This window comes from Neolamprologus multifasciatus, chromosome 6 (genome assembly GCF_963576455.1).
Source record: "Neolamprologus multifasciatus chromosome 6, fNeoMul1.2, whole genome shotgun sequence".
Lineage (NCBI taxonomy): Eukaryota > Metazoa > Chordata > Actinopteri > Cichliformes > Cichlidae > Neolamprologus > Neolamprologus multifasciatus.
In genome coordinates this window covers 17,186,362-17,201,636 of record NC_140444.1, presented here as the reverse complement: position 1 = coordinate 17,201,636, position 15,275 = coordinate 17,186,362, and the positions used below count along the sequence as shown (strand labels likewise).

The following is a 15,275-nucleotide window of genomic DNA, read 5'->3' as shown; positions in this document are numbered from 1 at the left end:
AGTCATCTTTTGCTCCGACCCTCGGGCATTTTCCTTCTTTCTCCTTCGTTCACACACAGTAATTAAATGTTCTGAGAGGAGCTCATGATTGGAAAGTGGATGCCGCTTTCTCTCCTGTTTTTTCCCCTGTCTCTCTCTCTACCTCTCTCTCTTTCTCATACAAGTTGTCATAAAATCTATATTTGAGTTACTGTCCCTGATAGCATTTCAAAAGTTGTTTTTTTTTAATGAAAACACAGATGTTCTTGTTTTCATAAAAATTATTGCTTTATTTGTGGTTTAAGATCAATTAACACACAAATGATAGCATACATCCGAGTTGTCTTCATTTTTACAGTCATCTAAACTTGAGAAGAAAGTGTTGGAGCTGGAAGGGGAATAAAAAAAAATCAGAAATTATGAGGTACATTTAATAATGTGTTCTGGTTTAACAGTGACTGATTGTTGTGCTCCACTTTTTTGTCTTTTTTTTTTTTTGTGGTTTTGAAGAGACAGGCAGGTCTGGATTAATTTACTGAATGTTTAAATTAAAACAAATCAGGGCTAGCTCTGTCCCAACCATGACGATCGTTTAAAATCCACAAAAACAGTAAAGTTTACACTTTAAACAACAACACAATATATAAATGAAATTAATTAAAGAACAAGATCAAAATATGAGAGGCATCTCGAGTAAAACAGATAGAATCGTAATGGTTTCATTTATTCAAACTGAGTTACAGAAATTCATTTTAGTGTAATTTTTTTTACTTCCAGGCGGTCAAAGCATAGAAACTGAAGAGTCGAAGAGTCTTCAGTGTAGCAATAGGAAGACTCTCTCATGAGGGCTTCATAGATAAACACAAACAAAGGTCTATCCCGTTGTTTTCAGTCAAAGAGGACCTCCAGCTTTTTCATATTGAATGCAATTCTGAGTATGTGAACACTGAAATCACCCTAATCCAGAGCAGGAAGGGATAAAAACTAGCTTTGATTTTTTTTTTTCATGTAAAAAAAAAAAAGGAAATTTGTTTTAGTCTTACAAGTTTTTTTGTATTTTCTTAAGGAGACTGTCTATTTGATATTTAATGTCCTTTTTTCTTTAATATGCACTGATTTGGCTTCAATAGCACTGGTTCTTCTTCAACACATATGGCACTTTATTGGTCATAAATGCTTTATTTAACAGGTTAAATAGGCTTGAGTGTATGAAGGGTTCTTTTAAAGGTTTTTAAAATGATGTCCCCTTGTGATTTCTTTCCTTGTGCTTTCACACATTGTTGTAAACAGAATCACGGCCCAAAACAAAGTGCTGTAGTGTGCAGCTAAAAGTTCTCGCTTGTCCTTAGATACGCTGATTGATGAAAACCTCTGAGATTAAAAGATACCTGAGTTCTGAGTTCGCCTGGGTCCATTTGATCCTAATCTTCTTTACTTTTGCTCAACTTAAGCCTTATCTCGACGTCTTGTAATTTTAACAGAACTCCAAAGAAACAATGAGAAGCAGACATAACGTGTAAGAATAAAACATGTATGTATGGCAAACAGAGTTTCATGTTCATATGGTCGACAAGTGCAGGGCGATTAATTGAATGTGACAGTAAAAAAATGATAAAAGGGTGATTCTCATATTAAGTAAGAAAACATTGATGGCAACCTCAGATTTGGTCCTTGCAGGACTGCAGGGAAGAATCTTGAGTATAGATAACACTGCACATAAATGCATGACTGAACACTGTGCTGGCACGTATGACTGAGGGGCAAACCCGTCATAAATTTGCACCATGAATGCCGCCATTGTCCGCATAACCATCATCCCCATCTTCATCATCACCATCATCATTACGCTGTGAGTTTCGGCAACCTCCTGCGTCTGAGTCACAAATGTGTTTTTCTCAAGCCTCGTCTCATATAAGTCACCAAATAATTTGTAGATTTCTTCCTTGGTCGCCCTGTTGTTCATTTAGTTTCCCCCCATTGCTCTCAATCAGGCTGAAGTTGTGCAAAGAGATGCGGACACAGCAAACCACCAAACAATAGACCATTCATGATGCCCTGCAATGCAATGATGATCCTGCTCTGCCCTCCAGCCCCCACCCTGCACCAGCTTCCACAGCTGCACAGGAATGTGGTCCAACAAGTTACCCGCTCCCCCCCGTCCTCCCCTCCTCGTCCCTGCTGCCGCCACCACCATCCCTACCGCTGCCACCACCTCACCAGTGCTGCCGCCATCGCAACCGAAGCCCCTCTTTCCCCAAATAAAAAAGATGAAGAAGGCAAGAAACTATAGAGGGGGGGAAACTCTGCAGACTGAGCACAAAGAGAGGATTCATGCCCGGTCACATACACTCCCAGAGAAAAAAGAGGGAGACCCATTTAAGTGTGGTGCAGCTGCACTAATTCACTGGGTGAAAATGGGTGAAGAAGGACTGACAGAGGCCAGATAGCAGAATCTATTTTATTCATCCCTACGGATGGCGTGTCGCTGCATTATCATCTCCTGAGAAATCAGTCGAGAAATGGATGCAGAAAACACCTGCAGCCACGGAGTCTGTAAAAGTACGATTTAGAGCCACCCCATAGAAGAAAGTCCAAATCTAACCGGCTTCACAGAGCCCCTAAAAACAAGCTTAACGACCCTATGATCATGACCTGCTCAAAGTCTCAATATGACCCCTTTTTCCCCCACATTTTCAGTCAACATGTAAGTCAATCGTCTGACATCCAGTCACAAAGTCAGTTACCACTGTATGTTGTTGACTCAGAAAACCTCTGAGAGAGAAAACATGCTACGCTTCACTGTACAGGTCTCAGACCTACTGACAGTGGAGTCACATGATGTTCAGTTTTATTGATAGTCTACTTTAAGAGCTGGAAATCCCCAAGCTAATGCACTGACCTCGACTGTTCTTTTGTGTTTTGGTAAAGACTCTCAGAGGAACTAAGAGTGTTTATGAATCACATTTTGCACTAAGTAAGAAAACACAGAGGAACCAAACATATGAGACTGCTTCAATCTCATAGGAATATTTTGTGGTGAAATACGAAACTACGGCTTAAATGTGCCACTTCTGAAATATAATTTCAGATTCTTTTCTTCTTTTTTCTACATTTGCCATCATTCGGAACAAATGACGCCATTCATTTCAGGCCAAATGTGCCTATTGACATCAGAATGAATGCCTTCCATCAATTATGCACCAGTTTGATGCAGAATGTGACCCAGCATGTGAATATTTGACCGCTGTGCATGCTTTCCTTATCTGCATCCTTCTCACACACTCTCTCTCTCATATTATCTGCATCTGCCTGTTTTCCTCTCTCTTGTTTTTTCTCTCTATCCATCATCAGATTTCAGGAATTTCCCCCTGGGAGCCGTTCAAGTATTACGGCCAAAGCTGGAGGGTGCTCTCTCTTTTCCTACTTTCCTTGTCCTCCCACCACCTGACCATCTAAATTACTGTCTTCACAAAAAACAAACAAACAAACGAAACACCCAAAAGAAAAGGTTCTTCAGAAATAAACTCATCTGAAGCAGCTTCATGTTGTTCATACATGAAAATGCTCAGTGTGCACCTGAAGAATGGCTCTTTGACCCGCCTCCTGTTGATGAGGATCTTTGACCTCCCTGCTGATCATGGGACCTCGTCCTGCCATCCTCTCCCCGAGGAGCCACAGGAAACAAGCTCTTGTGACACAGTGGTCTGTGCAGCCATGGAGAGGGCCATTACTGCAGTCACATGGCAGGTTAGCGCAGGGACTGATGCGACCATGTGAGCTCTATTTTCTAAATAGTTACAGCTGCCCCGCGGCTCATGAGAGTTTCACACAGGACATATAAAATGCCAGGAAGTGCATGAGGAGTTTAGATTTCAGACAAAATTTGTCTCTTTCTCATTTGTTTTGTTTGTTTGTTTGTTTGTCTTTTTGTTTTGTTTTTTATCTGTGCAAAAATGAGTCAGCTCTAAAGAGATGAAGGTGATCTTTGGTTTTAGCAGCAGGTGTAATAGGCGAGGTCTTGACATTAGATGTTTACAAAGCCCCACATGACTTTTAAACCTTTGCTTTTTAAGAATCTTTTAAGTTTTTGACTATTTTTTAAAAGGGGACTTTTAACGCACATCCAAATATCATGGTTGCACGTAGGGAAAAGCTTAAGTGAAGCATATAAGCTTCAGTATAAGGAAGAAGAGGAAGAGGAAGAAAAGTAAAAGTCGTAAATGCTATAAAATACTGTCCCTTTATATGACAGTGAATCAGAGCTGGCACTGCAGACAGCCCCCAATAAATTAAAGGAGATCGACTTCCTGCGTAGTTTTAACTGAATTCAATCACATCTAAAATACAAATAGAATCCATGCGATGAGTAATTGTTTTTTAATATGTGTAAAGTTATTTCAAAATCATTGAGTTTATCTAAATAAATTATCGGTCTATTTTTCTTCCGCTGCATATCAAAAGACTTAAAAAAAAAAAAAAGACTTTATCCAAGTGAACATCCACAAAGTTTAATCCAAATGGGCGTGGGGGTGGGTTTCAGCTGCTTTCTGGGGCCTGTTAAATTTAAAACCGATGAACAAATTTGTACACAGCGCCAAAACTAAAATACAGTCCGTTTCATGCACATATTTATTTATTTTTAAAAGCCCATTCATTTGTAAAATAGTGATGAGTTTTCAGACCGAAACACAGGGCTTCGTTAAACATTTGACACTTGATTTAATTAAGCAGCCTGGCAGATATTTGTTTTAGTTGAATTATTAGTCAAATACTTACCTATTGCCTGTATAGTCACTTAAAAAATAAAATAAAATAATAATTTCCTATCACTAATTGAAGTTTGATTTTTAAATTTGTTTCAGTGTGGCAAAAAATAAAGAAACATTTGGTTCGGTTATTTTCTACGATAGAAATTAATCATGCATTTGCTTTTGTCGCACATGTAGTCATAAATTATGAAAATAATTTGGTCTGATTTTTTTTGTCATGCCTAATAAAACCAGAGGCAGAAAGTTCTTTATTTTATTTATTTATTTTTAATCTTAAGAGGAAATTTTGTTCAAATCGGCTGTAATAATCTCGTTATATTTTCTGCATCGTTTAACATAAAACGCGATAGTTAAATAATAAATAAACTCACGGAGTACATAAAACATAAAAACGTCACAGATTCCAGAAACTTAATGTTAGTAGCAATAATCTACGCTGATTATAAGGACTTAATGAGACGTGCCTTGCGCTGAGATGATCAGATACACCTCAACGAGCAGCAGAAGCTTTGATTATTACCTGGATGTGGTTTCGACCAAACGTGATACTGCCTGCTTTTTATTTTAATGGCGTTCTGGTAAATTGGCGACACAGGAACCTCAAGGTTCTTTCAGACATACTCCCTGGGGGGCCGTGCACATCCAGCTGCACTAACTAAACACTCTCCGTAAAACCACAACTTTCCCCATCCCTCTCTTCTGCACAGGGCTGATGTGAAAATTGCAAACAAAATCTAAATTTGATCACTTTCTTTTTTGAAAACAAACAAACAAACAAAACTAAGCAGCAACTATCGGGTCACGTTTTCTTTCTAGTGCAGACCAACAACAAAACAACAACAACACAAACCTCGGAGGCCTCACCACAAGTCCGAGCGTTGAGGGCTGGTCGATGGGGTGCAGCATGGAGGTAGGTGTCCCCCACCATCACCATCAGCACCACCACACCGCCGACTAACAACCCGTCATTCTCCAAACATCAACTTCCTACCATTAGCACCTCCGAGGCCGATATCCAGGTGCCGCAGTGTGTGTTTGAAGATAGCAAAGTGTCGGAGCGGGAGAGAAACAGAGAGATCCATGTGTCCCCGTCTGCTGCGGAGTATTTTCTATGTGTGCGCGACTAGTGTCAATGCTAGGACATAAGGGGAGAAAGACGCACACATCGCTCTCTGTTATCATTTTTTTCTCCATGTTTGCAGCACAAAACTGCTTTTTGTTCCCCTTTTTTTCATTTACGAGGGTTAATGGATAGAGGCTTGGGCGTTTGATCACATGGCTACAATTCACCTGAGATGGAGACAAAGAGAGCAAAGAGAGAAGAGAGAGAGGGAGAAAACTGAGAGTCGGGCTCAACATGAGAGGCAAAAGGATACACAGGGGTCATTGTTGCATTCATTTTGTGTGTGTGTGTGTGTGTGTGTGTGTGTGTGTGTGTGTGTCCATTTGCGCATCAAATGCTGCTTAAGTCAATTCTCTATCTTTCCCATCATGCATTAAAATCGCGGCCTTCAATCCTGCAGCCTACAAATAGATCCTAACACGCGAACAAACGCAGAGCGGGACACGGGAAGAGGAGGTTAAGGAGACACGAAGAATGCAACATTAGATTAAAATCATAACAATAACTATAGCACCTAGGTTGTTTTTAGAGATGTCACTATTTATTGAGATTATCTGTTATTATTATTATCATTTTAAATCCAGGTGTCTTTAACGCTTTTTGTCTGTCCCTCGCATTTTCACGCAGATAGAAGCGTAAATAACTCTTAAAGATAGATTTCTCGTCTGACATTTCAATTATGAAGTATAACACTCAAAAGTTAAAGGTTATTTCAAGTAAAGGTGTAATATCTGAGATATCAACTAACTTCAAATCATTTCAAGACATCCCTGCTTTCAGATTCCTGGGTTCCCCCCTCCCCTCTAAAGTCGCATCCACGAATACAAATCAATAGAATAAATTTCGTGACTGTTTTAAGAATTGCAGATAATACTACGAGGAATAAGGAGATACCTTAAAAAAAGGTAATGACGCTTTGTGTGATCATTATGAGGTCAAATATAGATTCAAAATGATTATTTAGCATAACGTTTATGATTTCATGATCCATAAACCCGTTCAACACATCCTGCCTAAACTGGCGTTCGTGCGTTTTTTTTCTTTTCTGTGGATTTTCTTCCCGAACTTCTGTTTACCCAAATCTCTCAAATTTGTAAGATAATTTTTTGTAAGTAGAGTTTCGTTCAGTCTGAACTGAACTTTACAATTCATTTGGTGCTTTTTCTTCAGGAACCGCACGGGGCAATAACTCTCTTCATGATTGTTTATTTGTTTGATATAACATGTCAACACGTCCAACAAAGCTGGCCTTCTCCTGCCTGTAAATGGGCGCACTGTACAGTCATTTAAGCCTCTCCAAGGTAAAAATCTCACCTCTTCTCCGTTGGAAACCTTGCAGTGATGGACAGACGGCCATTAACGCTACGTGGCTTCCGCCCAATCGGAGAGCAGTGGGATAATTAGAGGACCAATCAGAGCAGAGTCTTACTGGGAGGGCGGGGCTGCTTGTGCTGGAATGCTGCCTCTCTGGGAATGTTTTCCACTTTCAATCACTTTTTTTTTCTCCCTGTCCCTCTCACAAGGCGCTCTTTAAGCTCCGGTGTTGCCACACAGAGCAGCCATTCATCGGCTCTACAGTCAGCCACACACACTTCCATGCTGAACCACTGGACATCTAAATTGGTAAGTTATGTAATTTTAAAAATGAGAGTTCATACATAAAAGTGAATGTTTGATATTAATATTTTTGCCAAACGCGTAATTATTATTTTTATTAAACGTTGTATGGTCTAAGTTGGATTATTAATTATGATAATAATAATAATGATAATAACAATATGTGTATATTTTACCGGCGGAATTTTATTTGACATTATCGAAAAGAAATTCAGTTTCAGTCGCTTTCTTATCACATTTAGTCCCGCTAAGTAACTTAACGTGTTTATCTTTAAATAAATCAGCTCTTTTGTTTCGGACCAAAATTTAAATGATCATTTTAACAAATTTGTGTCTGTGTGGTTTTTAGATTTAGCCGCTGTTGCTGTAAAGGATTTCCAGCTGAAGGTGGAAAGCATTTGGAGACTTTTACGCAGCAGTATGTCTTTGCCTAAGAAGAGTCAACAATAACTGGGATCCTTGACACCCCGGACATTTACTTGAAACCATTTAATTACTCCGAGAAGTTAGTTCTGTGGCAAAGTTTTCATTTGAGGATTGTCCTATAATTTAACGAAATTGAAAAGGAAAAATGTCCGGCGAGGAGCACAGCCTGTCCGAGGCGGAGCTGAGTCCCGCAGGGTCAGACGATGGTCACTCACTGTCACCGACTCAACCTGGAGCCACGCCCGGCCAGGACTCACCTCTGACGGGGCAGCAGCAGCTGACCGCGCTCTGTGTCGCGGACGGCAGCAGTGATGATGGAGGCAGACCCAGAGCCAAGGAAGAGGAAGAGGACGATCGTTTCCCGATCGGCATAAGGGAGGCGGTCAGTCAGGTGCTGGACGGGTATGACTGGACACTTGTGCCAATGCCGGTGCGCGTAAACAACGGAAACAAAGCTAAACCCCATGTCAAAAGGCCAATGAACGCCTTCATGGTGTGGGCGCAAGCGGCGAGGAGGAAACTCGCGGACCAGTACCCCCACCTGCACAACGCAGAGCTCAGCAAGACACTGGGCAAACTGTGGAGGTTTGTATTTAAAAAAAAAAAAAAAAAAAAAAAAAAAAGGAACAGTGTAGCCATACAAGCGGCACATTTCTTGTGCGTAAAGGATGTACCGGTGCTGAATTTAAGCGTAAAATGTTTGCGCTTCAGTTTGTGGTTGTTTGGTATTAAATCGGAAAGAAATAAAAACTTGGTGTTTTTCTGTTGTTCTCCTTTACAGAGAGAATTTTAAAAGTAAACAAACAGATTTTAACCCAAAGAAGTAAAGAAAAAAAGATATTTATGCATTACGCATGATTCGGAAAGCAGGAGATATTTATAATCTTCAGACATATTTTAATAAAATATTTTCAAAATGAACTTGGAAGCAATATAAGACTAGTCCTTGTTTTTCTGCCCCCTAGGCTACTGAATGAGACCGACAAGAGGCCATTCATTGAGGAGGCAGAGAGGCTGAGAAAACAGCACAAGAAGGACTACCCGGAGTACAAGTACCAGCCCCGGAGACGCAAAAATGGCAAACTGATGCCTTCTAATGAGTCAGATAGCCAGGGGGAAGGGGAGGCCAGCCACTCCCAGTCTCACTACAAGACTGTGCATCTTGAGCACAATGGCGGGGCTGGGTCTCCACTGGGTGACCTGCACCACCACCACCATCATCACCACCATCCTGCTGGTAGGTGTCTTCCCGTTTCTATGGATGTCTTAGTGATATTATTATTTTCACGTTGCGAGAGACCTGATCCAAAATTTCAAAACTTTTCAATCAAAAATCTCGAAACGTATTAATTTATGCTGTAATTTCAAAATATAACTTAAGTCAGGTAAAACAAACAAAACAAACAAACAAACAAAAGCCTTTTTGTATCTGATGTCAAAGTTCACCTTATCATGTTGCTCCTTCTTTCTCTTTTAGGTCAGGGTCACAGCCCGCCAACTCCACCTACCACCCCAAAGACAGAACTCCAGTCTGGGAAACTGTCAGATGCCAAGAGGGAGGGGGGAGCAGGAGCGCCTGGAGGATCAGGGGGGCCCAGGGGAGCCCTTGGGGTTGGAGCTGAAGGGTCATCCGGTGGTCCCTCATCTTCAAGTGCTAAACCCCACATCGATTTTGGCACCATGGACATCGGCGAGATCAGCCATGAGGTGATGTCCAACATCGAGCCATTTGACGTGAACGAGTTTGACCAGTACCTCCCTCCAAATGGTCACCCTCAGAGCGCGACTGGGGCTCCTGCAGCTGGATCCTCGGCCTCGTCTTACGCCTACGCCCTGGCTGCTGCAAGCGGGCACTCCGCCTGGCTGTCCAAACAGCAACAACAGCCTCAGGCCTCCCCATCTTCCTCTGACCCATCCAAGGCTCAGATCAAAAGTGAATCTGTCTCTGGTACCCACTATGCCGAAGCCTCATCCTCTCCCTCCTCAGGCACCCATGTCACCTACACCCCACTCAGCCTGCCTCACTATGGCTCCGCATTTCCATCGTTGGCCTCCAGAGCTCAGTTTGAGTACGGAGACCACCAGGCCCCCGGGGCATACTATGCCCACTCCAGCCAAGCCCCTGGGCTGTACTCAGCCTTCTCCTACATGGGCCCTACACAGAGGCCTCTGTACACTACCATAGGAGACCCCTCCAGCGTGGCGCCCTCTCACAGCCCCACTCACTGGGAGCAGCCTGTTTACACCACACTCACAAGACCTTGAGGGAGACCAGCTGAGCAGAAGGAAATATGGGAAGTGTGTGAGTGGATCTGTGTGTGTGCAAAATATGTGAGTGTGAGCGCGCGCGTGTGTGTATGCCCGTGCCATATCGATGTTATATTAGAAGTTTTTACTTTTTTAGTCAGTATAATGCAATGTGCATCCATGGGGCCTTAAACAGTTAAAAAAAATACCCACACAGTATAGAGTGTGATTCCTGGGTCATCCGCCAATCAAAACCAGAAGAAAACTTAACAAACATGTGCCATCAAAAATTTCGTAGGTTGGGACATACAGGAAAGGGTGTAAAGATAGACAAGTGAACGAGACGTTGAAAGTGGACAAATGGATTGATGAGTGACTCCGATTTGACCCAGAAGTGCTGGGTTTAGACTGACATAATCAGAATTTATTAACCAAACTAAAGGTTGTTTGTGATGTCTTTGTGTTATTTTATATGAGTAGTAAGTTTATTGTCATTGTGGATATCCTAGGGTGTAACTTTATTGTGTTTGATTTGATATTACACATCTACATCTGCACCACTGCTTTTGGGGGGTAAAAAAAAAGACATCTTTCGATGATCCCTGGGGTTGTTTTTTCATGGCCGGAAAAGGATAGCTGCAACTTTTCTTTCTCTGTAGATAGTGCAGTCTCACTGTATCACTGTTCTGCCTTTATATTAACTTTGCTGAAGTGATCAATGAAGCATTTAAGGGGAAAAATAGGAAAAAGAGAGGGAAAGAGAGCTCTAAAAGATGCATTTCGACTTGTTGCTCAGTCTCGGACACTTACCTCAGCTCTGTTTGTTTTGTGCCAACAGCAAAGGAGAAATATGACTGGATACATGGGTGACTAAAGCAAATTTCCACTTTTCTTTTTGATTACTAAGTGCCTAAAAGATTCCTGATCCACCTTTAACAGAGTTCAAATCTATAAGTGCAAAGTCTCAACCAAATCTCTCAAGATAATTGGCCAGCTTGGGTCCTGCTTAAGGATTAGAATCACATGTACGGCCGTTCTGCTCCACATGTGGGCCAAAGCCACGCTTTTGTTTTTACACTTTCATCCTATGTTGCGCCCTCTCCCCCCTTTTACCAATGTGAATAATGGTCATTACCACAGCTTCATCTTTATTACGTGACACATACTTTATCATTTTATACTGACCCTTTTCTCACATAGTTGATATTTTTATGTAAGTAATAATGCATCGTGTCACACCTTTGTTTCTTCCATTTTGTATAATTCTGGATAGTTTTGTAAAGTGTTTGCTATACATTCACTTGAGTATTTTGCTTCCTTACCAGAAAAGCAATGTTGAAATATTATTGTTGTCATCTATTAAATCAATTTATTTATAAAAAGAAACAAAAGTCCTGTGTGAGAGTGATTTAATACAGTGGTAGTGGTTCAGGTATAACATATGAAGCAAGTGAAGGGTGAAAAAAAGTAGAAATTAATTAAAAACACGCAGCTGACGTGTGAACTGTAATAACAACACAACCAGAGCCCCACCACCATAAGCTGTTTAGTGTGTTTGTGTGTGTGGTAGGCTAAAATTGACTACTAATTCCCCCACATTTAATCGGCTGGGGACTGCGTGTTACTGAGAAAGACAAAGAGAGCCATTCAACGAAAGCAAGGGACAGAAAGAGAGAGAAGGGGTGGGTGTAAAGAGTCAGAGGCAAGGCCAATTTCAGCTCAGTAACCAGCGTACACTCGGACTTTTGTACATGGCCTTCCTTTCACTCTACCCTCTCCTCTCCACCTGAGGCTCCCTCCCTGCCTCCACACTCAGCTGCAGTTTAAACCCATTCAGATGGCACGCAAAATTCAAAGGTCAAGTTCATTGCTCTCTCCGCGTTGGGGGTGATGCAGACATGCGCCAAAATAAGGAAGTGGGAGTTTTAAATGAAAAGAGCAGCCCAAGCCCAAGAGAAGTTGTTACATTACACAAAGGCGTCTTAGATTAATCTTAAATTATGGCATCTTAAAATAATCCTACCAGTTGGAGAATAAACACTCTTAAAATCATGTTGTGGGCAAGATGAGAAAAAAAACAGATAAGCAGCCATGGTTCCAGCTTTTTGCCTACCTCCAGGCCATGACAAAACTGAAAAACAAACCTTGAATGGCTTTTAAAAGGGGGCATGTGAAGGAGTGCGCTAAAAAAAACCCAAACCTTTTTTAAGAATGTAAAAAGATTCTGAGCAAGTTTCATGAGTAGATATAAATATTCACATGAAAACATTGCATTTTTGCTTTTCTGCACCTTTACGTCATTTTATTCAATAAAGCATTTCATACTTTGTTAAACATTGGTGAGTTTATTGTGTTATGCTACATAAACTCATATAAAGTCCAAATAAACTCACATAAGACCATACTTAGAAATACTTTCATTTCAAAGATTTAGCTTTTTATACTTCATCAGTACAAATAATCCCAAATAGTATTATAATGTAATACTATTATAGTACTTATCTGCTTTCATCCATTTTCAAGGCTAAATTAGAAATCAGCCAAACCAAGCTCAAGTAATTCATATTATGTTATTTGGGTGATCGTAACGTTGCTACAGCAACTCACAGCACAGACACTGGTGTTAGACAGGAGCACACATGATTATCTAAATGCACATGCTACAAATTCCTCAAAGAGTCATAAGTGGGAATTCATTGCTTAGATTTGCACAATTGTGTCTGAAAAAAAACCACAAGACTTCTGGAACAATGTCCTTTGGATAGTTGAGACCAAAATGGGGGTGTTTGACTTTAATGCACAGCATGACATTTGGAAACAGCTCACACCAAACTATTGCTATGGCCTTTTTGCAGCCACGGGTCCTTGGCACCTTGCAGTCACTGAGTGAAAGTATTCTAGAATTAAATTTGGCACAATCTGCCCAACAAATAAAGCTAAAGAAAAGACTCAAAGTGTTGCAGAGTTCTAGTCAAAACCTGATTGAATGCTGCAGCATGCATGCAAACCTCAAAGAAAAGCAGGCAGAGATTCCTTCACAAATGTGAGCGACTGACACAAAAAACAGATACTTACTGCAGAAAAAAAAAACCAGACAGTTACTGCTGATAGAGGTTGTTATATAAAAACTATGGAGTGTAAATAGTTTTTCACAAGACTCCAGCTTGTCAGTTATAACATTTTTGGGTCAGACAGCAGCCCAAATGCTGATTAAAGAGAAGAAGCTGGTGCAGTATCACTCCTCAACAAACAGTGGCGGTTACAGTTTTGATACAGTTTGCTGATGCCATAAAAAGAGGGGAGGAAGAAGAAGACCTCAGTGCAGAAACAGGCAACAGAAGCAGCAGTTAGTGTTTCCAGTTGTCAGACGGGATTCAGAAGAACATTGGGAGGAGAAAATAATAGAAAGGAATATACTCATATGTAACAGGGTGAACAAATCACAGCTATATTTCTAATGCTGAGAGGCAGAGCTGCTGTATACATCCACACAAACAATTCAGCTAAATTTATTCGCTTAAATAAGCTTTTAAATTTTAAGCTTTTTTAAACACGTGAAATATGATTTCAGCTGCTGTTTTGTCTCATAATCATGTTTGAGTTACAGGTCCAGGCACAGACCAAAACATTTATTTTTTAACCACATTTGTGAGATTCATGTATGCTGACATTTGCAAACCATTCAAAATGTGAGGTAGTTTGTCACCTTGAATAATGACTGAGTGTCAGCATACTTAACAACTAAAATGGCAAAAAGAAATCATCATGTTCCCAGTTATGAATTGCTCATTAGCTGATGCCAACTTTTCAGTCAAATCAAAGAGGAATATCATAGTTTGGTCAATACTTTAAAAAAAATGGCTAAAGAGCTGGGAAAGCTCAATAAGAGACATTTGCATGAGACAGAAAATAAAGTAGAGGAGGCAAGAAGCAAGACATAAGACCGAAAATAATATAAAGAGCAGATAAGAACTGGTCACAGCAGCTTAAACGGATCATATTTCATGGCTATTACAGACACAGTAGAGCACATCCTCATGGCCTGCAGAAAAAAGTTATGTATGTGCAAGGATTGGCTAGGGTTAAAATTAAAGCTGTGCAGATTTAGTAGAGGAAAGAAACTCAATTAGTGGGTTGTTGAAAGCAACTGGCCTTACAAATACTGTTGATGGCAGTGTATTCAGTTCAGAAGGAGGAAGTAATGCAATTCTTAATGATGCTAACTGCCACCGAACTCTAAAGAACAAGAGAGCCTGTCGATGTTGTGCCAAAATGTGATTTCTGAAGTTTTTCTGTGCTTTTGAGGTCTAATATATTTTCTTATATTGGTAAACAGGTTGTAGTCAACAGGATATATTAATGGGCCTATATAGTAAATGAAATGATCTGTTTTGCAAGTGTCTTTAGGAAATCACTCTGCATCATTGTACTTGTTGTAATCAGTCAAGTCCTTTTTAGCCTCTTAACATGTTTAGCTGCAATTTCTGATGTCCTCTAGGCCAGATCTCTCTTTAAAAAGGCATCTCTAAAGTCAATGAGACCTTAGTATCTGGATAAATAAAGGATACGTACAATTCAGTTTTCCAAAACCTGATTGGCGCTTCTACTTTGTGACAGGAATGTTCATTCTGACTCAAAGAATAGTACACTGTTTTATACAAAATTTCATTATAGGGAATATTATAGGGTTACTGGCTCAGAAAGAGAAACAGCATGTTTCGTCTTTGTGCTGGAAGGATGCAAGAATAAAGATTATTAGAGTTTTCCTGTCGGTGACAATGAGTTTAAAAACTTCAGTGTAGGGACTTATGGAGGACTACAAGTCCCAAAACAAAGGAAATAAATAAATAATTAAACAATTTATTATTTTTTATTGATTAATTAATTAAGGGAATAATTAATGAATTAATGAATATATAATTATTGTATTAAATAGCTGTCCAATTCATTTAAAACATTTGATACATTACTTATTTATAATTTATGATTTAATATTATTTAATTAATTAATTACACTTTTATTTGATTATTTAATAATGTATTTATTTAACTAATTTTGGAACTTGCGGCCCTCTAAAGGGAATCGGTACGGGGGAAGAAAAGACTGAAATCAT

The 15,275-nt window shown here is 40.1% G+C and overlaps 1 protein-coding gene across 1 annotated transcript; it reads left to right on the top strand.

The window, feature by feature from the left end:
* The first annotated feature begins 7,355 nt into the window (after positions 1 to 7,355).
* LOC146516770 (transcription factor Sox-10-like) lies at positions 7,356 to 11,552 on the top strand. Its single transcript, XM_085163201.1, has 4 exons — positions 7,356 to 7,494; positions 7,838 to 8,499; positions 8,880 to 9,151; positions 9,392 to 11,552. The coding sequence occupies exons 2-4, from the start codon at positions 8,060 to 8,062 to the stop codon at positions 10,177 to 10,179; spliced, it is 1,500 nt and encodes a 499-aa protein (XP_085019327.1). The 5' UTR covers positions 7,356 to 7,494; positions 7,838 to 8,059; the 3' UTR covers positions 10,180 to 11,552.
* Positions 11,553 to 15,275: the final 3,723 nt, after the last annotated feature.

Bases quoted from the DNA above. Each gene is read 5' to 3' on its own strand.
- LOC146516770 (XM_085163201.1), top strand. From the start codon at position 8,060: ATGTCCGGCGAGGAGCACAGCCTGTCCGAGGCGGAGCTGAGTCCCGCA. The intron at 8,500-8,879 runs GTTTGTATTTAA...TCTGCCCCCTAG, and splicing joins ACACTGGGCAAACTGTGGAG to GCTACTGAATGAGACCGACA. The intron at 9,152-9,391 runs GTAGGTGTCTTC...TTTCTCTTTTAG, and splicing joins TCATCACCACCATCCTGCTG to GTCAGGGTCACAGCCCGCCA.